General features: G+C 53.7%; 1 protein-coding gene across 3 annotated transcripts in view; it reads right to left on the bottom strand.

The window, feature by feature from the left end:
• Nucleotides 1-26,601, bottom strand: part of LOC311525545 (myomegalin-like) — a gene marked incomplete at its 5' end in the record, with an annotated part of 101,045 nt that overhangs the window by 46,753 nt on the left and 27,691 nt on the right. For 2 of the 3 annotated variants that reach the window (XM_084637773.1, XM_084637772.1), the window contains 2 exons: nt 4,008-4,084; nt 26,250-26,360. In XM_084637773.1, coding sequence (XP_084493899.1) covers nt 4,008-4,084; nt 26,250-26,360 — 188 coding nt within the window. Of the gene's footprint in view, nt 1-4,007; nt 4,085-26,249; nt 26,391-26,601 lie in introns of those variants that run through there. The other variant, XM_084637774.1, reaches the window with a different exon arrangement.

Here is a 26,601-nt window from a genome sequence, read left to right as displayed (position 1 = left end):
GCGGCCATGGTAAACCATAGTCTTTCGGCTTCTGCAACCGTCATAACAGCAGCGCCCTCCTCTCCCATACCAAGCAAAGCATGTTGAGTTGGCCATTTAGTGTTGCTGTTTTCCTGTTAATGTGCAGCAGCAGAAACCAAACTAACCCCCATCCCATCCAATTCTCTGGGATGATTGCTTTACCCCTCACCCCACCACGTGGCTGGTATCAGGGAAGATCCCTGCTAGCCAAACGCAAACAGCTCAACATCAATGCCCCCACCCCCATCCCCACCCCTGCCACACCACGTAGCTGACTGCGGGGAGGATTTCTTTTCAGCCACAGGCAAACAGCCCAGTAGGAACGGCCACCTCTGAATGTCCCCTTAATTAAATTCCCCTATTTCAACCAGGTTACCATGAACGATATCACTCTCCTGATGATAACACAGAGAGATAAAGAACAGATGTTGCTTGAATGCCAGCAAACACCGGGACCATACGCTGCCAGGCTTTGTCATGCAATGATACCAGATTATTTGCTACTAGCATGGCGTGGTAAAGTGTCCTACCATGAAGGACAGAATAAGGCTGCTCTCCCCAGAAATCTTCTGCAAAGGCTTTTAGAGTACCTCCAGGAGAGCTTCATGGAGATGTCCCTGGAGGATTTCCCTCCATCCCCAGACAAGTTAACAGACTTTTCCAGTAGCTGTACTGGCCATGAATGCATCCCAAGTCCTCAGGGCTACTTAATCATTAAAAAAACGCTTGCTTTTATAACATGTATTATATTTTAAAAGGTTCACTCACCAGAGGTCCCTTTTCCGGCTTCGTTGGGTTGGGAGGGTATTTCAGTCAGGGTGATAAAAAGATCTCGGGGAAAACGGTGTGCTGTGTGCTCCCCTCAAGCTCGTCCTCCTCCTCCTATTCTTCCCCATCCGCAAAATCCTCAGGCATGGCGGAGAGTATCCCATCATCGGAGTCCACGGACAGGGGTGGGGTAGTGGTGGCGCCCCCCCCTAGAATTGCATGCAGCTCAGCGTAGAAACGGCATGTCTGGGGCTCTGTCCCGGAGCGTACGTTTGATTCTTTGGTTTTCTGGTATGTTTCTCTGAGCTCCTTAAGTTTCACGCGGCACTATGTTGCGTCCCTGCTGTAGCCTCTGTCCCTCATGGCCTCAGAGATTTTTTGAAATGTTTTGGCATTTTGTCTTTTGGAACGGAGTTCTGATAGCACAGATTCCTCTCCCCATACAGCGATCAGATCCAATACCTCCCGTTCGGTCCATGCTGGAGCTCTTTTGCGATTCTGGGACTGCATGGTCATCTGTGCTGATGAGCTCGCCTGGCCAAACAGGAAATGGGATTCAAAAGTTCCCGGGGCTTTTCCTGTACACCTGGCCAGTGCATCTGAGTTCAGAGTGGTCATAATGGTGCACTGTGGGATAGCTCCCGGAGGCCAATACCTTTGAATTGCGTCCACGCTAACCCTAATTCAAAACAGCGATGTCAATTTCAGCGCTAATTCCCTTGTTGGGGAGGAGTACAGAAATCGGTTTTAAGAGCCCTTTATGTCGAAAAAAATGGCTTCGTTGTGAGGACGGGTGCAGGGTTAATTCGATTTAATGCTGCTAAATCTGACATAAACTCGTAGTGCAGACCAGGCCTGAGTTGCTATTAACTCTCCCCTCGAGTGCCGCAGGCCTGGCTCTCACTGCATAGAGCTTTACGCCCCAGGACAATGGAAAGGGCTTTCATCAGCTGGGAGGCAGAGCCAGGTCAGCGGGGAACCGGGGCTGTCCACCAGGATCCCTTTCCCTTCCCCTGTGCCCTGCTCCCACAGTGGTGGTGGGCTGGTGGCCCAATGCAGGGCCTAGGGGAGCGCTACGCTGAGAGTCTGCTGAGCAGGTGGCTCAGAAAGATCCACAAGGCACGTAGGCTCTGTCCTCGCAGGTGGGAGCCATGCTGGGGGGTGCTGTTGCTTCATGCAAAGAACGAGCATTCGGGCTGCACAACGGCATTATTTACGTTTTCCAATTGCACAGCTGGAACCAACAGCAGCCAGGGCCCGGAGGACAGTGTGGCCTGCCCTGCCCCGGCACTGCCATGCCTCCCAAGACGTAGGGTGACCACTGGGCCCCGCAGCCTTACACAGCACCAGCGGCTGCTCTGGGCACAGGACTGGGGAATGGTCTGGCTGCTGCACAGGAGGAGGGCAGAGAGCGGGTTGGAGCTGGGTTTGCTCGTCTCCCCCTCTCAGCATCATGCCCTGAACAAGGGCGGCAGGTTTGTAGAACGCTCAGAGCAACCCCCCCCCACCCCCGCCTAAGGCTCTGTGAGGGACTTTGGGTTGGGGGAGGAGGTCTGGGGTGCAGGCCCTGGGTTGGGGCAGGGAATTGGGGTGTAGGACGGTTGAAAGGTTGGGCTCTGGGATGGAGTCTGGGGTGCAGGCTCTGGGATGGAGTGTGGGTGCTGGGTGCAGGCTCCGGGCTGGGGCACAGGATGGGGGTGCAGGATGGGTGGAGGGGTGCAGGCTCTGGGAGGGAGTTTGGGGATGGGAGGGACTGCGGAGGGAGGGGATGCAGGCTCTGGAACGGAGTTTGGTTGTAGACTCTGGGCTGGGGTAAGGGGTGGGGGTGTCGGAGGGAGTTTGGGTGCAGGAGGGGGGTGTGGGATGGGGGTTGGGGTGCAGGCTCTGGGATGGAGTTTGGGTGCTGGGTGCAGGCTCTGAGCTGGGGCAGGGCCTGGGGGTGCAGGAAGGGGTGAAGGGTGCAGGCTCTGGGCTGGGGCAGGGCCTGGGAGTGCAGGAGGGAGTGAAGGGTGCAGGCTCTGGGAGGGCGTTTGGGTGCAGGAGGGGGTGTGTGGGAAGGGAGTGGGGGTGCAGGCTCTGGGACGGAGTTTGGGTGCTGGGTGCAGGCTCTGGGCTGGGGCACAGGGTGGGGTGCAGGATGGGAGGAGGGGTGCAGGATGGGTAGAGGGGTGCACGCTCTGCGAGGGAGTGCGGAGGGCTGGGTGCAGGCTCTGGGACGGAGTTTGGGTGCTGGGTGCAGGCTCTGGGCTGGGGCACAGGGTGGGGTGCAGGATGGGTGGAGGGGTGCAGGATGGGTGGAGGGGTGCACGCTCTGGAAGGGAGCGCGGAGGGCTGGGTGCAGGCTCTGGGACGGAGTTTGGGTGCTGGGTGCAGGCTCCGGGCTGGGGCACAGGGTGGGGTGCAGGATGGGTGGAGGGGTGCACGCTCTGGAAGGGAGTGCGGAGGGCTGGGTGCAGGCTCTGGGACGGAGTTTGGGTGCTGGGTGCAGGCTCTGGCCAAGGGCTGGGGGTGTAGGAGGGGGTGAGGGGTGCAAGCTCTGGGACAGAGTATGGGTGCAGGCTCTAGGCTGGGGGTGCAGGCTCTGGGAGGGAGTTTGGGGGCTGGAGAGCGGGTGTGGGCTCGGGGAGGGGACTGCCATCACATGTGGCTTCCTTCCTCCCCTGCTCCCCCTCGTCATAGCCTCACTGGGGCTGCCCTTTGCCCAGTGTTTGCAGGAGTGGTGGCGGGGGGTGGGGTGGGGGGTGGATCACAGGGTCAAACACTGCCGAAGCCCCAGCAGCTGCTCAGGTGAGTCAAGGAGGTCCACTCCAGATGTCTCCCGCCTGGTGCCGGGAGAGGGGAGGGGAGGGCTGCCAAGCACGTGTGGGTGCCTCCTCCCCCTCCCGAGGTGCAGTAGCCGCGGCAGCTGCCTCGGCCTGCTGCTGGCGTTGCTCTTGTGCTGTGCTGTAGCTTTAGAGCAGCAGAGGCCAGGGAGAACCGCGCCGCTTTCACTCAGACAGGGGTGCTCCCAGGGCGGACGCTCTGGACTCGGGGCTGCTCCAGGCAGGGCCAGGGGAGAGACCCTGCTCCAAACATTGGTGGAGCAGGGCCTCCAGCCCTGAATATTGCTGGAGCCCGGGCACCACAAGGGAATATAACTCACCGCCCCCGGCCCTGAGGATGAGCACCTTTGCAGGGCTACAAGGCCTTGCCGGCTGCTTATGGACAGTGTCACTTACCAAGCCTTATCTAGGGCCTGCTGCTTCTCCTGGAGCTCTTGCTTCAGACTCTCCACTTCCACCTTCAGCTCGATGTTCTGGGAGGAGGAACAGACAGGCAGTTACCCTCACACCCCTGGTGCTCCCTGGCCCTGCCACTTAACCTCCAACCCTGCGCAGGGCCTAGGGACCCCCAGCTCCCATCCCTTCCTGCACACAGAATCATAGAATATCAGGGCTGGAAGGGACCTCAGGAGGTCATCTAGTCCAACCCCCTGCTCAAAGCAGGACCAATCCCCAACTAAATCATCCCAGCCAGGGCTTTGTCAAACTGGGCCTTAAAAACCTCTGAAGAAGGAGATTCCACCACCTCCCTAGAAAACAAATTCCAGTGCTTCACCACCCTCCTAGTGAAAAAGTTTTTCCTAGTTTCCAACCTAAACCTCCCCCACCCCCCAACTTGAGACCATTATTCCTTGTTCTGTCATCTGCTGAGCCATTTACTCCGTCCCACATGTAAGCAGTTCCTGTCAGAGATGCTCCATCACCCTGGTACTGGACAGCCAGGTCACCCGCAGAGCAAAGGCCCTGGGTTAAGCATCTCCTCTCAGCCCTTTGTCTCCCAGCCACAGAAGCTGGTTGCCTGGAGGAGAGGTTCTCCCCTGCAAGTCTCCTGGCTACCAGACACAGCCGCTGGGAGCCTATAACAAATCATAGAATCATAGAATATCAGGGTTGGAAGGGACCTCAGGAGGTCATCTAGTCCAACCCCCTGCTCAAAGCAGGACCAATCCCCAATTAAATCATCCCAGCCAGGGCTTTGTCAAGCCTGACCTTAAAAACTTCTAAGGAAGGAGATTCTACCACCTCCCTAGGTAACGCATTCCAGTGTTTCACCACCCTCCTAGTGAAAAAGTTTTTCCTAATATCCAACCTCAACCTCCCCCACTGCAACTTGAGACCATTACTCCTTGTCCTGTCCTTCTACCACTGAGAATAGTCTAGAACCATCCTCTCTGGAACCACCTCTCAGGTAGTTGAAAGCAGCTATCAAATCCCCCCTCATTCTTCTCTTCCGCAGACTAAACAATCCCAGTTCCCTCAGCCTCTCCTCAGAAGTCACGTGTTCCAGACCCCTAATCATTTTTGTTGCCCTTAGCTGGACTCTCTCCAATTTATCCACATCCTTCTTGTAGTGTGGGGCCCAAAACTGGACACAGTACTCCAGATGAGGCCTCACCAATGTCGAATAGAGGGGGACGATCACGTCCCTCGATCTGCTCGCTATGCCCCTACTTATACATGCCAAAATGCCATTGGCCTTCTTGGCAACAAGGGCACACTGCTGACTCATATCCAGCTTCTCGTCCACTGTCACCCCTAGGTCCTTTTCCGCAGAACTGCTGCCTAGCCATTCGGTCCCTAGTCTGTAGCTATGCATTGGGTTCTTCCGTCCTAAGTGCAGGACTATGCACTTATCCTTATTGAACCTCATCAGATTTCTTTTGGCCCAATCCTCCAATTTGTCTAGGTCCCTCTGTATCCTATCCCTGCCCTCCAGCGTATCTACCACTCCTCCTAGTTTAGTATCATCCGCAAATTTGCTGAGAGTGCAATCCACACCATCCTCCAGATCATTTATGAAAATATTGAACAAAACCGGCCTCAGGACCGACCCTGGGGCACTCCACTTGACACCGGCTGCCAACTAGACATGGAGCCATTGATCACTACCCGTTGAGCCCGACAATCTAGCCAGCTTTCTACCCACCTTATAGTGCATTCATCCAGCCCATACTTCTTTAACTTGCTGACAAGAATACTGTGGGAGACCGTGTCAAAAGCTTTGCTAAAGTCAAGAAACAATACATCCACTGCTTTCCCTTCATCCACAGAACCAGTAATCTCATCATAGAAGGCGATTAGATTAGTCAGGCATGACCTTCCTTTGGTGAATTCATGCTGGCTGTTCCTGATCACTTTCCTCTCATGTAAGTGCTTCAGGATTGATTCTTTGAGGACCTGCTCCATGATTTTTCCAGGGACTGAGGTGAGGCTGACTGGCCTGTAGTTCCCAGGATCCTCCTTCTTCCCTTTTTTAAAGAGTGGCACTACATTAGCCTTTTTCCAGTCATCTGGGACTTCCCCCGTTCGCCACGAGTTTTCAAAGATAATGGCCAATGGCCCTGCAATCACAGCCGCCAATTCTTTAGCACTCTCGGATGCAACTCGTCCGGCCCCATGGACTTGTGCACGTCCAGCTTTTCTAAATAGTCCCTAACCACCTCTTTCTCCACAGAGGGCTGGCCATCTACTCCCCATGCTGTGATGCCCAGCGCAGCAGTCTGGGAGCTGACCTTGTTCGTGAAGACAGAGGCCAAAAAAGCATTGAGTACATTAGCTTTTTCCACATCCTCTGTCTCTAGGTTGCCTCCCTCATTCAGTAAGGGGCCCACACTTTCCTTGGCTTTCTTCTTGTTGGCAACATACCTGAAGAAACCCTTCTTGTTACTCTTGACATCTCTTGCTAGCTGCAGCTCCAGGTGTGATTTGGCCCTCGTGATTTCATTCCTACACGCCCAAGCAATATTTTTATACTCTTCCCTGGTCATATGTCCAACCTTCCACTTCTTGTAAGCTTCCTTTTTATGTTTAAGATCCGCTAGGATTTTACCGTTAAGCCAAGCTGGTCGCCTGCCATATTTACTATTCTTTCGACACATCGGGATGGTTTGTCCCTGTAACCTCAACAGGGATTCCTTGAAATACAGCCAGCTCTCCCGGACTCCTTTCCCCTTCATGTTAGTCCCCCAGGGGATCCTACCCATCCGTTCCCTGAGGGAGTCGAAGTCTGCTTTCCTGAAGTCCAGGGTCCGTATCCTGCTGCTTACCTTTCTTCCCTGTGTCAGGATCCTGAACTCAACCAACTCATGGTCACTGCCTCCCAAATTCCCATCCACTTTTGCTTCCCCCACTAATTCTTCCCAGTTTGTGAGCAGCAGGTCAAGAAAAGCTCCCCCCCAGTTGGCTCCTCTAGCACTTGCACCAGGAAATTGTCCCCCACGTTTTCCAAAAACTTCCTGGATTGTCTATGCACCACTGTATTGCTCTCCCAGCAGATATCAGGAAAATTAAAGCACCCATGAGAACCAGGGCGTGCGATCTAGTAGCTTCTGCGAGTTGCCAGAAGAAAGCCTCATCCACCTCATCCCCCTGGTCTGGTGGTCTATAGCAGACTTCCACCACTACATCACTCTTGTTGCTCACACTTCTAAACTTAATCCAGAGACTCTCAGGTTTTTCTGCAGTTTCGTACCGGAGCTCTGAGCAGTCATACTGCTCCCTTACATACAGTGCTACTCCCCCACCTTTTCTGCCCTGCCTGTCCTTCCTGAACAGTTTATAACCATCCATGACAGTACTCCAGTCATGTGAGTTATCCCACCAAGTCTCTGTTATTCCAATCACGTCATAATTCCTTGACATCACCAGGACCTCCAGTTCTCCCTGCTTGTTTCCAAGGCTTTGTGCATTTGTATAGAAGCACTTGAGATAACCTGCTGATCGCCCTTCATTCTCAGTATGAGGCAGGAGCCCTCCCCTCACAGACGTTTCTGCCTGTGCTTCCTCCCGGTATCCCGCTTTCCCACTTACCTCAGGGCTTTGGTCTCCTTCCCCCGATGAACCTAGTTTAAAGCCCTCCTCACTAGGTTAGCCAGCCTGCTCGCAAAGATGCTCTTCCCTCTCTTCGTAAGGTGGAGCCCGTCTCTGCCCAGCACTCCTGCTTCATGGAACACCATCCCATGGTCAAAGAATCCAAAGTCTTCTCTCCGACACCACCTGCGTAGCCATTCATTGACTTCCACGATTCGACGGTCCCTACCCAGGCCTTTTCCTTCCCCGGGGAGGATGGACGAGAACACCACTTGCGCCTCAAACTCCTTTATCCTTCTTCCCAGAGCCATGTAGTCCGCAGTGATCCGCTCAAGGTCATTCTTGGCAGTATCATTGGTGCCCACGTGGAGAAGCAGGAAGGGGTAGCGATCCAAGGGCTTGGTGAGTCTCGGCAGTCTCTCCGTCACATTGCGAATCTTAGCCCCTGGCAAGCAGCAGACTTCTTGGTTTTTCCGGTCAGGGCGGCAGATAGATGACTCAGTCCCCCAGAGGAGAGAGTCCCCGACCACCACCACTCGCCTCCTTCTCTTGGGAGTGGTGGTCGTGGAACCCCCAACCTCAGGACAGCGCATCTCATGCCTTCCAACCAGCGGAGTCTCCTTCTGCTTTCTCCCCCCAGACCTTCCCACCAAATCTCCCACCTTCTTCCTTGGCTGGTCCCACGGAGGCTGCTTTGGGGTTTGTCCAAATCCAGCAAACCAGCAATCCCAAAACGCTGACTTTTCCAGCACCCCAGCTGGCTCTTCAAGACCAAAACATCTCTGCAAGCATTTATACCAGGCTCCTTGCTACCTCCGCTGAGCAGCTAACCCCACCACCACATGGGCCTGATCCAATACAACTATACCCACTGACTTCGAGAGGCCTGGATCAGGCCCCCTCTAGGTAAAATAGGGCCTAGTGTCTCCCCATCCCCAGCAGCTGGGCTGTTGTCCCCAGCACAGCTGTCTCCAGAAATGGAAGCTGAAGGAGTAAGTTTCATGTTTACTACAAAGCAGCAAAACCTGTGGTCTAAACACCAAGTGAGCAGTTTCTGCTGCACCTAGCTACGCTGACTGCACCTGGATCCCCTGCAAGAAGGGTGGACAGCTGCTGTCGCTCTCCTGCCCAGCCCTGGAAGGAGCTCCGTCCGCACCCCCGCTCCCGGCGAGTGGGTCAGACTTCTTCGGGGGTTGGACAGGAGACCGGTATGGTGGCTGCAGGCGACTCAGTATGCAGCACTCTTCCCCTGAGTCAGAGCGTCCTGTAGCATGGTGCTAGGTGGCTCTGTGCAGCCGGAGGGCTGGCTTTAACAAGAGACAGCACACAAAACTCTTTCCATTTATGGTCACGGGGGGGTTGGTTGTTTTTCTTATAGCCAGGGGAAGGGGTGAACCCCAGCATCCTGGCCAGGCTCCAATAGGGACCCTTATGTCCTGCTTCCCTAAATCCACCCAGCAATTCTCACTCGATCAGGGGTCCTCAGGACAATTTTTTTGGTGGCCTCAGAGGGCAGCCATCAACTCTTGCTGGTGGCAGCTCTCACACTTTTTCCTAAAATACTTAATTAGCTTTAGGAAAAACAAATAAATACGCACGTGTACACGTCCAAATCATTGTAGTTTATTTATTGCTCGCGAGTAAGTCTGCTGTGAAAAGTGATACTTGTATGTTTGTTAATATCACTTTTCACAGCAGTCTTACAAGCTAGCAGTAAACATCTCACTTTTCACAACAGACTTACTCAGCCCCAGCAAGCCTGGGGACAAATTAAGCCCTGGATGCGGGGTCGGGATAGGCAGCAGGGGCCAGGGGCGATGGAATTGGGACGGGCTGGAGGAGACAATGCGGGGCCAGGGCCCGAAGCCCCGCAGCCGGAGCCCGAAGCTCCGTGGCTGGGGAATGGGGATGGAGCCTGAAGCCACACGGCCAGAGCCCGGGGCCCGCTAACATGCAGCCAGAGCCTAAAACCCTGTGGCCAGAGCCTGCTGCACTGCCACCCCAGGGGTGAAGCCCAGAGCCTGAGCCCCACTGCCTCCAGCATTGTGCCCACCTGTCTCCAGAGGGGGGGCAGGTCCCAACCCCTGCTTGCAGCCCCAGCAGCCAACACCCAGGCAGTTGATCCAGGAACAACAAAGAAGGGGAGTGGCCGCTGCCTTTCCCCCACCCCCAATCACAGCCCAGGAGACTGTGGCCACAAGAAAAGCTCATGGTGGCTGCATGCAGCCACAGTGGCCACATTTGAGAAATGCTGCACTAGACACCTCAGTGCCTCACTTTTGAAGATGGAGATTTGTCTGGGACACCTCCCCTCCCCATGCCAGACCCACATGGTCCCAGATGAGCTGGACAGGCTGGTTACAAGAGACAGAAGGTGCAGGACAGAAAAAGGGCCCTGCAGTGCGCTGGGAGCAGCCTGCCCCATTGGGTGTCTGTGCTGTTTAGTTAATTTCCTCCCACAGGGGCAGGTCCCTACATTCCCTGGAAGTGAAGCTCCCCTTGTTACCTGCAGTTCCCGCGGCTCTGTTCTCTCCAGTCCCTCCTCTCATAGTGCCTCATCCTGCCCTGCTCCCACCTGTTCCGGGCAGCTGCACCCCGGGCCCTGCGCTCTGGAGCTGGTGTGGTGCATGCAGCGAAAGACTTGACATTCTCATGGATTCTAGGCATAGCTGGGGGGAGAACATGGGGGTGCAGTGCACTAGCTGGCATGGAACTATGCTACTTGGTCTTGGAACGGGGTCTGGAAAGGGGACAGGAAGAGGGAGTCGGGGAGAGGTTTTGATAAGTGCTTCGCATGGATTAATGCGTACAACGCATCCACACCCCTCCAGTGACTGGGGAGAATCCAGAGAAGGGGCCCAGACTGCACTGTCAGCCTGACTTTCCACCCATTCACACCACAACAAATTTTTTCAAGGTGCTACGTGACCCAGTTGCTTTTGAGCTGCTGGTCTTGGGGAGGGGAGCAGCACGGATGGGGGCAGCTGGGCCTGGCCCACAGGTGGGTGGTGACAGGCCCCGCCCCACACGGAGAGCACGAGTGGGTATTCATGGTGCCAGTAGAAAACACTTGGCCCATCCCCAAGTTCAGAGTAAGGCAGGTTTGGCTGTGGACGAGCATTCACAGCAACACAAAGGACCTCTGCTCTGACAACTGGGTGCGGGCAGTGTGGGGATCTTCTCGCCCAGCCACTCTGGTTCCCATCCCCTCCACAGCACTATCCTCGCTGCCTGCACCACGGCCCGCCCTCCCGCACCACGCTGGGAACACACATTGAGCCAGAGCCATCAGCTGTCATGGGGCTCCAGTGTTCCCAAGCTACGCCCTCACTTGCTCTGCAAGGCCAGGTGAGGACGAATGACTCAGCCCTCCAATATGGGGCTCTGTCTTACCACAGGGGGTGCCTGTGTTAGGGCCAGAGCTCCCCCGCTTCTCCCAGCTCCCAAAACACGACAACAGCCCCCAAGCAGCCAGGGCACTGGATTAGTGGTTGCTGGGGGTCCGCTACCTGCTTCCCTTGCTCAGAAGCCCCCAGGCTACAGCGCGCAACTAGCTAACAAAGGGCACGAGAGGAAATTTTTGCCTCTGTCCGTTGTTCACACCCTGCCTTGCTTCCTGGTACTTCCAGTCAAGCCGCTTTTCTTTCCTCACCTAACACCACCAAAAGCAGCAGCCAGGCACAGAAACTTTTGACCCAGTGGTATCTGAACCCTATAGCACATGGATGAATGATGCCACCACATGGATGAATGATGCCACTCCTCCAGTGTGTTGCACCCTCTGCTCAGTCCCAGACTCGCAGCATCCCCACTTATCCAGCAGGCACCAACTGGGCCCAAGAACCGGACAAGTGATCAAAGAGATACAGGTTTCAGAGTAGCAGCCGTGTTAGTCTGTATCAGCAAAAAGAAAAGGAGGACTTGTGGCACCTTAGAGACTAACAAATTTATTTGAGCACAAGCTTTCGTGAGCTATAGGTCACTTCTTCGGATGCAGAGATACAGGCTCTCAAGTGGTTTAGTAATGCAATGACCAGACAACGCAGGGAACCAGCACTGCCAGATCACTCTCTCAGAGCCAACCCAAGTAAGTGTTAAAGAAAATTATCCCCCTTTGACAGCCAACATCCAGATTGGACTACTACCACCCATGATGCAGTGCCAAGGCAGGGCATACACTCTCCAGTCCTGACCGTTAGCTAAATAGCCAATCACAAAGAGACAAACACATGGTTTAGCTCCAAGTCATCCCTTCTGGGCAGGGTTTAGCATCTACGAGGCTGCTTTAACCCACCTGGGCAATAATCTCTGGCTACACTCTCTGGCCCGGCAGTTTTGCAGGCAGCAACCTTACAGCCATAAGAACAAAGGCTACAAGCCCCAGAGGATTTTGTGAGAGCCCCTCCCTGGGCTCTCTGAGCAGCACCGAGCCCTTGTCACTCTCCCTAGGAGGCGCTGCATCCCTGATTCAGCTGCAGCAAGTCAGCTCCCAGCTGGTAGCACTCTGGAGCAGCTTTTGAGCCCAGGCTGTTGTCTGGTGCAGCAGGGCCTCCACCTAGCATACTGCTGGAGAGGGGGGCGGTCTGGGAGGCTCCCCTCCTGGAGGGGCCAAAGGATTTGCACACCCAGAATCTACTCTCCCTTTACACTGGTATAAATCAGGAGCAGCTCCATTAAAGTCAGTGCAGTTACCCAGTGTAAACCTGTAAGAAGAGGTTCAGGCCCCTAATCAATCCCATTATAAGTGGGAAATCAGTGCGGCAGGGTGTGAGCCTATCCACACACTGCACAGAAGCCCCTTGCCCAGAGACGCCTGGCCTAACCGAGTGCCCAGGGACTGCTTCCTTCCCCGTCTACCTTTCCTCCCATTTCGCTGGGTACTACCGGAGCTGCTACGATTCGGTGGCTCTGGGGCAATATCAGAGGACAGTGTCAGCAGACACTGTCAGAGTCAGCAGGCTTCCACGAGGTGCAGTGACCTCGTAGGAAGGAATCACCCTCTTCCCTGTATTCCCCGGCCGGTCAGGGGAATATGCTGCAGCCTGGCAACGTGCTGTCACTCAGTATTTCCTACACCCAGGCCTTACTCAGTCTCTACAGCAGCCAAGGCCCCCAGGGCCCTGCCTGGAACCACGCTGCAATAAATGAAGGTGGGGAGCTCCCTTTTATGGACACCCAGCCAGCCAGTAGCTGTAAAATCCCTCTTAGTAGCTGTTCTTTAATTGCTCTACCTGTAAAGGGTTAAAAAGTCTCACTGCTATGCATATATAAAAGGAAGTGAGTGGGCACCTGGCCAGAAGAGCGGATGGGAGGGCTAGAACTTTTTAAAATTGAAACAAGACTCCCCTTTTGTCTGTCTGTGGTTGTTCTCCTGGAGAGGCAGACAGGGAGCAGCTATGCTGTGAGAAGCTTAGGCCAGGTGTGAAAAATCATCGGTATCATACCTAGAAACTACTCATCTAAAACCCCAGATATGTAAGTAGATCAGGAAATGTCTAGGAAGATGTGATTAGGTTTCTCCCTTTTATTTCTTTATGCCTTGTGGATTCCTCTGTGCTAACCCCAGGTGCTTTTGTTTTGCTTGTAACCTTTAAGCTGGACCTCAAGAAAGCTATTCTTGATGCTTAATCTTTGTAGGTTTTTTTTAATCTAGCAAAAGCCTAAATTCCCAGATGTATTTTCTTCTTTTTTTAATTAATAAAATTTACCTTTTTTAAGAACAGAATTGGATTTTTTTGTCTTAAGAGGTTTGTGCATGTGTTGTTTAATTAGCAGGTGGCAACAGCTGATTTCCTTTTTTTTTTTTTCCTTTCTCAGCTCTTCCCCAGAGGGGATGGGGGTGAAAGAGCTTGAGAGTACCCCACAGGAAGGAATTCTCAAGTGCGCCTTCCTGGGTTCTCAAAGGGGTTCTACACTTGGGTGGTGGCAGGATTTACCAATCCAAGGTCAGAGAAAAGCTGTAAGCTTGCGAGTTTAATACAAGCCTGGAGTGGCAAGTATTAATTTTTAGAGTCCTTGCGGGCCCCCACCTTCTGCACTTGAAGTGCCAGCGTGGGGAATCAGCCTTGACACAAGCACTTTGTCATACACTGGCCCTGGTAAAAATAATGTAGAGCGGCTAGTCTGTCCGAGAGAAACCCTGCATGCTGCAGTGGGCCAGTCGTTTCTCTCTTCCCCCTGCGGCTGGGGTTGGGCAATTCATCTCAGCAAAAATGCGCACTATCCCAGGCTGCAGTGGGAGGCTCTGGCAGAAAGAGCTAAGGAGGGGTATTGGCTCTTCATCACAGCCTCCAGCTCACTGACACGGTGGTACCACACTGCCTCAGGCAAGAGTGAGAGCAATCCCGAGCTGCCGTCCTTCAGAGACGATGACCTGGCTCTGCCCAGGGAGAGGACTGAGTCTAGCACAGGTTTTAAATAGCAAAGAGGGATAAACACAGGCTCTAACGCCCCACCGCAAACAGGGATGGACAGCCAGGGCCGTGGGGGAGCTGTTGGGCAACGCAGACCCGCTGCAGTGCCCTGCAGGGGTGAGTCCCCGCTGAGCTGAGTGCTCTGGGGCACACAGGCAGGAAAAGGGCTGAACGCAAGCAGACACCATGGCAAGTTATTAAGCCACCAGTCTGCTGCCCAGCCAGGATGCCTGCTTTGGAAAAGATACATTTCTCACTCTGCCTCCATGCACAGCACATGGATATGGCAAGACTCTGCGATGCCCAGCCGCAGTCCTGCACAAGGGGATCTACACCCGAGAGGGTTTATTATGGCACGTGGCTCAGATTCATCTGTCCCCACAGAGATTGCTGAGCATCTGCAACTCCCTAGGGACCCAGATAGTTCTGTGCCCCACGTGCCTGTGCACAGCGGCCTGCATCTCCCTTTTCCCAAATGCAGCAACCCCTTGCTAGCCCCCCCGGCCCAAGCTAGACAGCTCCGCTTCTTCCTTGACACTTTCCACCTTTCAGACCCTCACAGCTGTCTAGTTCCCCCTCAGCCACCATAAGCCAAGCCCTGCCAACCCCAGCATCCTTTTGGTGGCTCCTCTCCGAGCCCCTTAGATTTTGCATGAACCTCTCTGGCATTAGAGTGGAACATACCCCTCAGAGTCCACTGCTGCCAGGGTGAGCTAGCCCCTTTATGGGGGTGGGAGGGGTGTGGCTCTGGTTTTGCTCACCTCCCCAGGTGAAGGGGATGAGAGTACAGGGGTCACGTGATGGGGGAGCATGTGGCTGAGACCAGGACTGCCATGGGAGATAGAAGGACAGCCTGCAGGGGCAGGGGAGACAGCAGATTTAGGAGTGCTACTAAAGAGCAGGGGGAGCTGCTTCAAATGGGCTGGCTAGGAAGGCCAGGAAAGGGTAACAGGGTGGTTTGGGCTCAAGGGCGGACCGCCCAATGGTTTAGGATGCCATTGCAGGCACCACAGCAGAGGGAGGGGTCTCCTGCTGCTGCCAGTCCATGAAGTAGGGCAGACACTTCTACCAATGAGAGGCAGGAGGAGCTGACGGGAGTCCAAAGCTCACCCCAGTAGACAGGCCCCAGGCTGTCATGGAAGAGGGCAGACCCTGGGAAGATGGGCTGTTCCTGAAGAGCATGTTTGTGCTACGACTGGATTCCCTTTGTTCACTCCTAAGAAGTAAGCTCCACCTTGGCTGGGACACCACGGTGCTGCTGCTAGAGAGCTGCACCTCCCCTCAGAGCCCCACAACAGCTACAAGCCTCTGGGTGACTGACAGGGGATGCCGGACCTGATACCACTGCTTCAAGAAGCGTCAGTAGCTATACTTAGAGTCCAGTTTTGTACCAGGCAGCTCTCTGTCTCGGTTAGCAGCATCTAGATAAGCCAATGCTGTGTGATAACCACCTTGGGGAGCAGTATTACAGCCTTGGTCTCATCTAGCCACAGCCAACAGCCATGTGCATCTGAATGTTCAGTGGGAACCTATTATGTGAGTTAATTCACTGTTCCTTTATGTGCTCCCCCCCGAATCCGTTTGTCACATCCACCTGGGAGCTCTCTGGGGTGGCCCCATCTCTTCATAGAATGCCAGCACATGAGAAGCCTGGCCCCTAGACACCACCACCATCCTGCTAAGGAGAGACTGGCTGCCGTTGGTTCCTTTCAGCTGTCTGGTGTCTGACGGAGCAGTGAAACACTCACATCAGCAGAGCACGCGGAAAGTCAGCTCTGGATCTGAGACGCTCTCAGTGGAGCATAGTAACACGCAAAGCTGGCTCATGAGCCATTGAAGCCAGTGAGCAGGATTGGGCCCCATGTGCCCCAAAACAGATCAGGGCAGATGTATTTCACCCCATCCCACCATGATCCAAAGCAGCTGAAGTTGTCAGAGACAGGGCTAGCTGGGCTTCGGGTCTGAGCAAATCTGGCACCTCCGAGGTTCCAAAACAGCTTGTTATCCAGCTTGGGACAAATGCAGGGGCTGCCACTTAAAGCAATGGCAGAACCACTCACGCTTGCCATGAGTTACTGACTTATCTAGGATGCTCATCACCATGGTATCGAGCCACCTCAGGCTTAGCGAGCTAATCCTCTGGAGGCTAGGAAAGGGTTATTATTCCCACTCAAAAGATGGGAGGCAGAGAGATGGGTGACTTGCCCAAGATCACAGCCCTGTAGCATGGCTGGGAATAAATCCCAGACTGTCATAGGACAGGGCCCTTTCTCAAGCTCACCCTCCATAGGTGTCTTAGCCATGCTAATGGTGAGATGGGGTGTCACCAGGGGCCACTGAGTCAAACTTGCCCTGTCTGCAAGCCCAGTGCTGTAGCTACATGCAGTTCTGTCTCTGGCTGAAGATTTAGACTAGCCTGTCCTAACTGAACAGGTGATGGTCAGGGTGCAGCCGCCCAAGGGAAGAACAGAGGGTCCAAACCCCAAAGAATAAGCAATTGAGTCAACTGGCTGTATACAATGTTGCTGTGTATAAAAATGTCAAGGAAGGTCTCTTCTGAAAGCTGGTCATGTTCTGCACTTGACAGCCCCAGAGATGCATAGACGGGCCTGTGGTCATGAATCCATGTATCTGGGTAGATATTAAACCGTGCTCCTAACCTGTGCTGCAACGTTCAGCCCCACCTCTCCATGGGAGGTGGTCAGCCTGGCGGCAAGGGGCTGCATCCCCAAACAGATGAGACTAGCTCCTAGCACCAATGTCAAGGCTAAATCCCCACTCTGGCACGTCAAGTGCAGAAGGTGGGAGCCCGCAAGAATTCTAAAAATGAATACTGGCCACTCCAGGCTTGTATTAAACTCCCAAGGTCACAGCTTTTCTCTGACCTTGGATGGGTAGATGCTGCCACCACACAGTGCAAAACCCCTTTGAGAACCCAGGAAGGCGCACTTGGGATTCCTTCCTGTGAGGTACCCTCAAGCCCTTTCACCCACCCTCTGGGGAAGAGCTGAGAAAGAAAAAACAAAGGAAATCAGCTGTTGCCACCAGGTAATTAAACAACGTGCACAAACCTCTTAGGATACAAGAATCCAATCCTGTTCTTAAAAAAAGGTAAATTTTATTTAAAAAAAGAGAGAGAGAGAGAAAGACAATACCTCTGGAAACTCAGGCTATTGCTAGATTTTTTTTTTTAAACGGGAAACTACAAGGATTAAACACCAAAAATAACTTTCTTGAGGTCCAGCTTAAAGGTTACAAGCAGAACAACAGCACCTGGGGTTAGCACAGAGGAGTCCACAAGCCATAAAGAACTAAAAAGAGATAAACCTAATTACATCTTCCTAGACATTTCCTGATCTACTTACTTATGTGAGGTTTTAAATGAGTAGTTTCTAGGTATGATACGGATGATTTTTCATACCTGGCCCCAAGCTTCTTACAGCGTAGTTGCTGCCCTGTTCCCTCTCTCTGGGAGAACAACCTCAGACAGACAAAAGGGGAGTCTTGTTTCAATTTTAAGAAGTCCTAGCCTTCCCATTGGCTCTTCTGGCCAGGTGCCCACTCACTTCCCTTTACCTATGCATCGCAGTGAGACTTTTAACCCTTTACAGGTAAAGCAAATAGAGAACAGCTACTAAGAGGGATTTTATAGCTAACTGGCATGCTGAGAAGCTCAGCAAAGGTAACTTGTATGAGAAAAGAGAGTTTTATCTACTGTGAAAGGATAACACCTGAGGCTGCAGCTTTGGTTGTTTTCTGTGTAGCCTCTCTGTGTTCTTGTCCCCTATCTATTTCAGCTCTGAATCCGGGGCTGTTCTATTAAATAACCCTTGTGTTTATTTTTACCCAAGCAGGTCTCTGTTGTGCAAACTGTGTGGTGTGTGCCAAAGTGAGCTGATAAGTAGGGGCCAGTTTCACTCCTGCCGGGGTGACGATCCAGAAGGGAAAAGGCCCTGTGTCTGCTAGTTAAGAACTCAGGGTGGATGGATTTGGAGGGACTGGGGACCAGAAGGGCTGTTGGAGGGAACTAGGCTGCTGGAAGATCAGGTGGTGAGACGCTCATGCCTGGCAGTCAGCTACTGGTATCAGGCTCTGAGCCAGAGCAGCACAGCATTAAGGCACCCAGGGTTACAGGGCAGGTGGTCAGAGACCCCCTGACTGCTCAGAGTGATCCCCAAACTGTCCCAGCATGAATGGGACTCATGCCAGCATTGTCAAAGCTGGATGTCTAAATTTAGGCATCTAAGTGACTGACTTAACAGAGGAGCCCAGCCACCCCCACATTCAGTCAGGTCACTGATATGTGTCTAAATTTAGTCGCCGCTGTTCAGACCAATGACTTAAGGGCCTGATCTCGGCTGTGAGCCCCCGGCTGCGTCCCAAGACACCGAGACAGGCAACACAAAAGATCTCCAGGGGCAGTGGGAGGGAGACGCCAGGCTCTGTCCTCAATCTGCTTCCTGCCTGCTGCCCACCCAGTCCACCCCCCCGAAGAGCTCTCCAGGGGGGCTGGGAGGGGAAGGAAATGGGGTGACACCCCAACTCCACCTGGTCCAAGGGCAATCACACCCACAGCCCCCCTCTGGGTACAGCTCTCAGGGGCAAAATCTCAGCCACACTTGTGCATTTAACAGTTACAATGAAGAAGTGATTACACAGATTACAGATCACTGTCACAGATGCCTGGGACCACATGCGGGGTGATGGGGAAGGGGGTGTAAACTACACCCAGCAGGCCCCTGAGTCTAAATGGGTGTCACGTCTTCACCTGCCCCCCCCCGCACCAGTGTAAGGCCCCTAAACACTCACTTGGACTTAAACTCTCAAACATCACAGGGTGTAACCTACACTCTGCCCCGACACATCACTGCTGGATTTAGCCCACTGGGTGTAAAGCAGCAGCCTGGAGCCTCCATTAGTGACTCACGTGCCAAGGCGCCAGCAGAGAAGAATGTAGCAAGAAAAGCAACTAACAGAAGGGGACAAGAATGTGTGAGCTCACCCAGCGCAGCCTCTCTGTACACTTCATCCTGGCTCCATGAAGGGCAAGTGACAGGCTCCCTTGAACATTCTCAGCACTACGGGCGGCATACGTAGGGCTAAGAGAGTTTGAGCTTGAGCATGTCCAACTCACTTCCCCACCTCTCTCAATGGGAGACCCTTTTAGAGAGTTCAGTGGTTAACTTGCCAACGGCATTACAATTTGGATTCCCTCCTGCCCTCTACTGCTCTGACTGAGCTACATTATGTTAAGAACATAAGAATGGCCCTACTGGGTCAGACCAAAGGTCCATCCAGCCCAGCATCCTGTCTTCCAACAATGGCCAGTCCCAGAAGGAGTGAACAGAACAGGTAATCATAGAATATCAGGGCTGGAAGGGACCTCAAGAGGTCATCTAGTCTAACACCCTGCTCAAAGCAGGACCAATCCCCAATTTTTCCCCAGATCCCTAAATGGCCCCCTCAAGGATTGAACTCACAACCCTGGGTTTAGTAGGCCAATGCTCAAACCACTGAGCTATCCCTCCCCCCCCAGGGGATGGATCATTAAGTGATCCATCTCCTGTCTCTCATTCCCAGCTTCTGGCAAATAGAGGCTAGGGACACCATTTCTGCCGATCCTGGCTAATAGCCTTTGATGGACCTATACTCCATGAATTTATCTAGTTCTTTTTTGAACCCTGTTATGATCTTGGCCTTCACAACATCCTCTGGCAAGGAGTTCCACAGGTTGACTGTGCGTTCTGTAAAGAAATACTTCCTTTTATTTGTTTTAAACCTGCTGCCTATTAATTTCATTCGGTGACCCCTAGTTCTTGTGTTATGAAAAGTAGTAAACAACACTTTCTTATCTACTTTCTCTACACCAATCATGATTTTATAGACCTCAATCATGTCTCCCCTTAGCCTTCTCTTTTCCAAGCTGAAAAGTCCTAGCCTTATTAATCTCTCCTCATACGGAAGCCATTCCATACCCCTAATAATCTTTGTTGCCCTTTTCTGAACCTTTTCCAATTCCAATGTATCTTTTTTGAGATGGAGCAACCACATCTGTACACAGTATTCAAGATATGGGCGTACCATGAATTTATATAGAGGACACATATTTTCTGTCCTATTATCTATCCCTTTTTTAATTATTCCCAGCATTCTGTTAGCTGTTTTAACTGCCGCTGCACATTGAGTGGATGTTTTCAGAGAATTATCCACAGTGACTCCAAGATCTCTTTCCTGAGTGGTAACAGCTAAATTAGACCCCATCATTTTATATGTACAGTTGGGATTATGTTCACATCATAAACACACACAGAAGCTAGATAAAACCACCAAATACTTTTGCTGGAAAGCCGTGATGCAACATGACCTTATTTCTTAGAATTCAGAACAAGAACACACAAGAACCCAAAAACAGAGAGCAACAAAGCAGGCTGCTCCCTACAGCAGAGAGGCACAACTCACCCCATCTTGCTCAAAGCTTACTTCTGGGGGAATTCTGCACCACTGCGCATGCACAGAATTCATGTACCCAGCAGATTTCTTTTCTTCCTGCAGAAAAATTACTTTTGACAGGGAAGAAAAGGGACGCTGCAAGAGTGGTCAAGTGCCCCTCCCCAGCAATACAGGTACATTGTTTCAGGTGCCCAGAGAAGCTGGCAGATAGGTAAATCACTGCAGGGGAGAAGGGGGGCTGGGGATGCCCCAGCCCTGTCTCCTATCCTGCATCAGGCTCAGCTGGTAGTCCCGGCTGGGCTGAGGAGGATGAGGAGAAGCAGCTGGGGCTGGGTCAGACCCACCCACAGAAACCTCCCTTGGGTGCAGGAAGCTCCGCAGTCCATTCCTGCCCCCCGCTGCTTCCTGCTCCTATCACTCCTCAGCTGTGGGGGGAGGGGTCACTGTATCGGGAGCTGCTTCCTGATCCGCCCAACCCCCATGCATCTGAACTCCCCCATATCCAGACTCCCCCCACCAAGCCTCTCCCCCACACACCCAGAACCCCCATACGAGCCCCACACACCCGAACCCTCACCCCACTGAGCCTCAACCCCCACACCCAGACTCTCCTGCTGAGCCCCATCGCCCTCTGCATCTGGACTCCGATGAAGCCCCACCCCCCTCATCTGGACCACCCACCCCTGCACACAGACCACCACCCCTCAGCCCCCCACTGAAAACCCCATCCCAATAAGCCTGCCCCCCGCGCCTGGATCCCCACCTCACTAGGCCCCAAGCAGCTGCATCCGAATCCCCACCCCACCAACTTCCATTCCCCCAGCATCCAAATCCCCCCCACTGAGCGCTCCACACCCAGATGCCTGTTGCCAAGCCCCATCCCCCCAGACCTTCCCACTGAGCCCCTACCACCTTCACCTAGACCCCCCTGCAGAGTCCTCCTGTCCCTGCACCTGGAACCCCCCAACAAGATCCTGTGCATCCAGATTCCCCACATACCAGGAACCCCCACTGAGCCGCCAGCACCCAGATTGCCCCACGCAGAACCCTCTCACTCCACACCTGTGTCCCCCCACACTAAGCCACTCCACACTTGGATCCTGCCCGGCTGAGCATGCCTGACCCACACCTGGTTTGGGGGCCAGGGCTGGACATGCATGCAAGACTCTGTCCTTCTCACTCACTATCTTGGTGCTCTTGGCACAGAAGGGCAGGGCCCAGGGGTGTATCTGTGGCAGGCCTGGCTTTTGCACTGTATCAGGGTTGGATGCAGGCTCACCACCAAGTCCATGTCCCGGGGGGTAGGGGCTTCAGGGTGATCTCCCACCTCTCTGTGCTCCCCGCTACAATGCTAGAGCCTCCATATTTATTTAATGACAAATAAAATATGCAGAATTTTAAAATATTGTGGGCAGAACTTTTATTTTTTTGGTGCGTAATTCCCTCAGGAGTAGAAGCTGCAAACTAACTGCAGCTAGGCTCAGATCGCACGCTTCCCTGCAGAGCGTCCGAGCCTGCAAGCGTGACTGGAAACTTACCCAAACCCCAGCTTTGCAAACCCACACAAAGCGACAGCTTGATATTCCAGTACGGTCCCCAACGCACCATAAGCCAGTCCTAAGTTGTGCAGACCCTGTGGTTACTACAAACCAACTCTCTAGGCACTGGGTCCCTGATGGTTGCTGTAGTAGGGACAGGAGCTGCCCAGAGCAGTGTGCTCTTCCCTGCCATAGCCACTGCTTAGTTCTCTACCTTAAATGTGAAGCCCAGGAGCGGCAGTTAGCATACCCTGAGCTGCCTGGCTGAACACCCCAGCAACACTTACTGCCTTGGGAACAGAATGTACAACTCCAGCTGCCTGCCCTCCAGAGCAGAGATCAGCTGTTCCCTGCACAAAGCCCAGTGTCTCCTATCCGCCTTGGCCTCCTCCTGGTTTTCGGCCACATAGGCTAATCTTCTACCTGCTGAGTGGGGTCTGTTGGGAGGGGGCCAAGGTGGTCTGACCAGAGCTGGGTGGGAAATGGCTTTCCTGTCTCACAACAGTTTGAGATTTCAAAAGAGTTCCTGTCCTGTAACAGGACAAACCTGGGACCTTTTGAAGTTTTTTGATAATAAAAACAGAACAGTCCAGGGTCAAGTCCCTGTTCCAAATTAGGCAGAGCAGGGATTTGAACTTAGGTCTCCCATATTCATGCTTTAACCCCTGGGCTACTATCTATTCCAGGGTAGGTGACTATTCCTCTCCCCTCCAAAAAAAACCCCAGCTCTCCTGGCCCAGGGAAACCTTTCCCCATGAACGTTTTCTCAAAACTGGTACATTCCAGTGGACAGTTTACGTTTTGACAAATTGCCATTTTCCAATGTGTCATTAATAAATTCCTGACCCACTCTAGCTGAGCTGGGCTAACGCCAAACGTACTTAGCACAGGTTTGGAGCGCTGCTGCTGAAGGTGTCCCATGCAGCGTTAAATGCCACACCTTTGCTACATCGCATTAAAGGTCAGAAAATGTAATTGCATGGGAGGCAACTCAAGGGACTTCCTGGCACGATCCCACCTGAACAAGGGCGCAGCCTGCTCCTGGAGAGTGCCTGGGTGTGCAATGGGGTTCTGCACACTCCAAACATCAGATGAGCTACTGTGCACTGTCGAACTTGGACCCATCTTCCTGCCCTCTGGGCAGAGCAATACACTGACACTCAAAGCCCAGATCACACCGCATTCTACCAGCTGCCATGCTGCAGGCTGTGGGTAATGCTCCAGCCAGTTAGCTCCACACATCCTCCCAGTAACCAATCTATTTATAACTCCAGCTACCTGGGAACAGCGGGCGGCTCCCTCGCCATTGGCTGGCAGCGCCTGGCCCATTTTGCCTTCACTGTGCTTTTCACACACTGGAGGCAGAGGAGAGCTGTCAGCACTTTGCCTAGGTCTCCCACAGTGCAGTTCACATCCGCTCACATGCAGGGATGTATGTGCATGCACATGAAAATGTGTGTGCAAGGGTGTGAGAATGATGGCACACACTGACACACCTCAGGGCAAGTGTGCAAAGACTTAACGGCAGTGTTTGTGTGCACAGGGTGTGGCTGCACACAGACAGGCAGGAGTGTGTGGATGCATGTGTGAAGGTAGCCCTGTGTGTGTCTAAAGGTACTTATGCATCTGCGCATACTCGAATGCACACGCACAACGGGTAAGCGTGTGAGCAAATGTATGTGTGTGAAATCAGAATAACTACCGCTGGCTGCAGTGCAGAATGCGCTTGCTAAGCGTGAGCCTGTTTGCATTCTCACCCCCTTTTCCAGCTTTCTCAGCCAAATTCCTTTGAGCTGAATTTTGCACACTTCCCCCTCCCCCATCTCAGACCCCCTGATCACTGTACCTGGCTTCGAGCTTGTGCATACAGCGCCCAATCGTGACTTCTTTACCTGAGGCAAAGTGGGGGTTGTGGGAGCGACCAACACTGGCCTCCTGAAATGAAAGCGTGTTCTAACCTTCACCATGGAGAAACTAGCATCCTTCCCTAATGCCAGGAAATACCCGATATAACAACATGGCCAAGTTCATGCTGCTGCAAAAACCTTCCTTTCCTACATGTCTTAGCTTCAAGGACCTTGATTTTTCAACCATAATGATTAAGTGAGAGTGGGACTTGCCTTACCAGGCACGCTTCGTTTTCTTCTTTCCTTCTGCTCTTGTCACTTAAATGTGATGTGGGGGGGTGGGGGGGAGAGTATGGATGGATTAGACTAAGTATGAAACAGTGGGCTGGCTTGGTAGGGCTGCACAAGGGTTAACAAGGTGAGGGATCACCCATACTGTAACACCCAGGTCTGGGTTATCTTCCCATCCGAGTCAAGGATTTGTCTCTGTCCTGCAAGGGGCCACCAGGGGTGGGGACGGGAGCCCAGAGTTGGGAAAGTCCCTGTGTCATACCGGGGGATCGGTGTGTACCTGCCTCACACACCCGTGTTGTCCCAGGACCTAGCCAACGCTGCAGTGAAGGAAGCTGAGGAATGTTTACCCCAGATAAAAGGGGGGGTCACTGCGGGGATGAGAGAAACCATCTGCTGCCTTTTACTGCGCTTCTCCCCATGGCATGGGAGTACCCGGAGGGAGTCTCTCGACTGGCGAGGACTCTTGCTCCGATCACCCCACCACTCTGATCCGTGGGGCCAGAGCAGAGTCAAAAGGCTTCTTTTCCGTGCACCAACAGCTCCTGTTACACTGACCCTCTCGCTGCCTAATTACACGAACAGCTGCTCCTTATTTTTCTTGTCAGTGAGAGCAGGGAGGGGACATCCTGGGCAAGGACATTATCAGCGACAATGGTAGGGCCGGCCAGCACAGGGGCCTGGGGCCCAGCACAGAGACACCAACTCTCGCCATACGTGGTGTTACTCTTAAAGCCCCAGCTCCTGGAGTCCTGTGAATAGGTGAGACGCTCAGCTTTTGCTCTTAGAAATAAGACTCTAGCCCTGGTGCTTGTGGAGAAACACAATCCCCAAAGAGTCGGCAAATTTTTAAAAATCCCAATTCCTAATTTTTAAAAAAATCAGGATTAAGCCACTGGTGGGGTTTTGGGGGGCCTGACTCATGACTTGGAAACCCTTGGGATGGGCAATACCGACAGCATGAACTGCATGGGGGGAGCAGTGAAGGATGGCTCAGGAGCCGGGGCAGCATGGACCAGTGATAGACGTGGAGCAGAGAATCAGTGGGGTGGGGGCTAAATGGGGACAGATCATGGTGAGAGGAACAAGGGGGCTCTGGATAGAGGTTGGGGGAGGGTGGGTCTGTGCCTGCTTTCCTCCCATCAGGCCCTCACCAGAGACAGCTGTGGATGGAGCTGTGGAGAGGGGCTGTTGGGGGGAGGGAGCTGGCCTTCGGGGGGTGGGGGGATCCTCCACTGGCTCACAGAAGCACCCAACTCCCTGAACCCTCAGCCGCATCCCCTGTATTTGGTGGCTCCCCCATTGCTAGTTTATGGGGATTTTTGCAGAAGGCCAGAAAGGGCTGATGGGTGTATCAATGCTGAGTCCCTGACGTCTCCGATTCCCACCCCAGTGCCCAGGCCAAGACACAGCCTGACACCACCCTCCTGCTCCCCCAGCACACGCACACACCATACCCTGGCACTGATCTGAGGGACTGGCTGAATAAACCCCTCAACCAGCGCCACCCCCACCCCTCTGCTTAGCGCCAGAAGCCCCCCAGGATGCAAGAGCTGAATCCCCCTAAACTACACCCCCAGCCTCGGATCCCCTTAAAGACATGGTCCCTGCACCCCTACCCCTGTAAGTGACAAACTGCTCCACCTGGTGACTGAACTCCTCTGACTGATTCACCTGAGCCTAGCCCAAAGTCTGTTTACTGAAGAAGTCCTCTCTTCACCCCACTGGGTCCCAGTCCCTCGGAGACACCAATCCACCCGTTGGGCCTGGATCCCGTTAACCGAGAACCGTGTGATTCCTCCCCTCCCCACATAGCACACTGCTGACACACCCTCGCCCCAGCTCCTACGACGCCTCCCCTCCACCCTCACCCCAAATCCCTTCCAGTGAGACCCCATCCCACTAACAATGCTCTGGAGCTTCAGACCCTCCCTGGCAGTGCCGGCCAGGACCCAGACCCTGCTGACCACCCCCCACCAGGCCTACCCCAAGGCACCCAAGCCCCCGCAGTGCCCTGCGGGGCCCGAAGACGCCGCGGCTGCACCATCCATCCCAGCCTGCCGTACTCACCCGCTTGTAGACGTCCTCCCGGCTGGCCTCATACTTCTGCTGCATGCGCTCCTCCAGGAAGTAGATGCGCAGCTTGAGGCTGAAGTTCTCCTTCTTCAGGTCATTGAGGTGCTGGGACAGAGTACGGTAGCCGTTAGACATGGTGGGTGACCCATGGAGGGGGGCATCTCCACACCACCCCCCTCACTCAGGGGACATTGCCAAGGGAAGGGAATGAGCCAAGCCCCCGGGAAGCTGCCCCAGCCCACGGCGGCCTACGGAGACATGGTGGGGAGGCTGCAGCGCTCCCGGTTGGAGCCTCCCCACAGCTCAGCAGCTCCCACTGGGTGCAAGAGTGCAGCTCGCTTTCCTT

The sequence above is a fragment of the Lepidochelys olivacea genome (genome assembly GCF_965140295.1).
Source record: "Lepidochelys olivacea isolate rLepOli2 genome assembly, chromosome: 8".
NCBI lineage: Eukaryota > Metazoa > Chordata > Testudines > Cheloniidae > Lepidochelys > Lepidochelys olivacea.
This window is presented reverse-complemented; position numbering and strand designations above follow the sequence as displayed.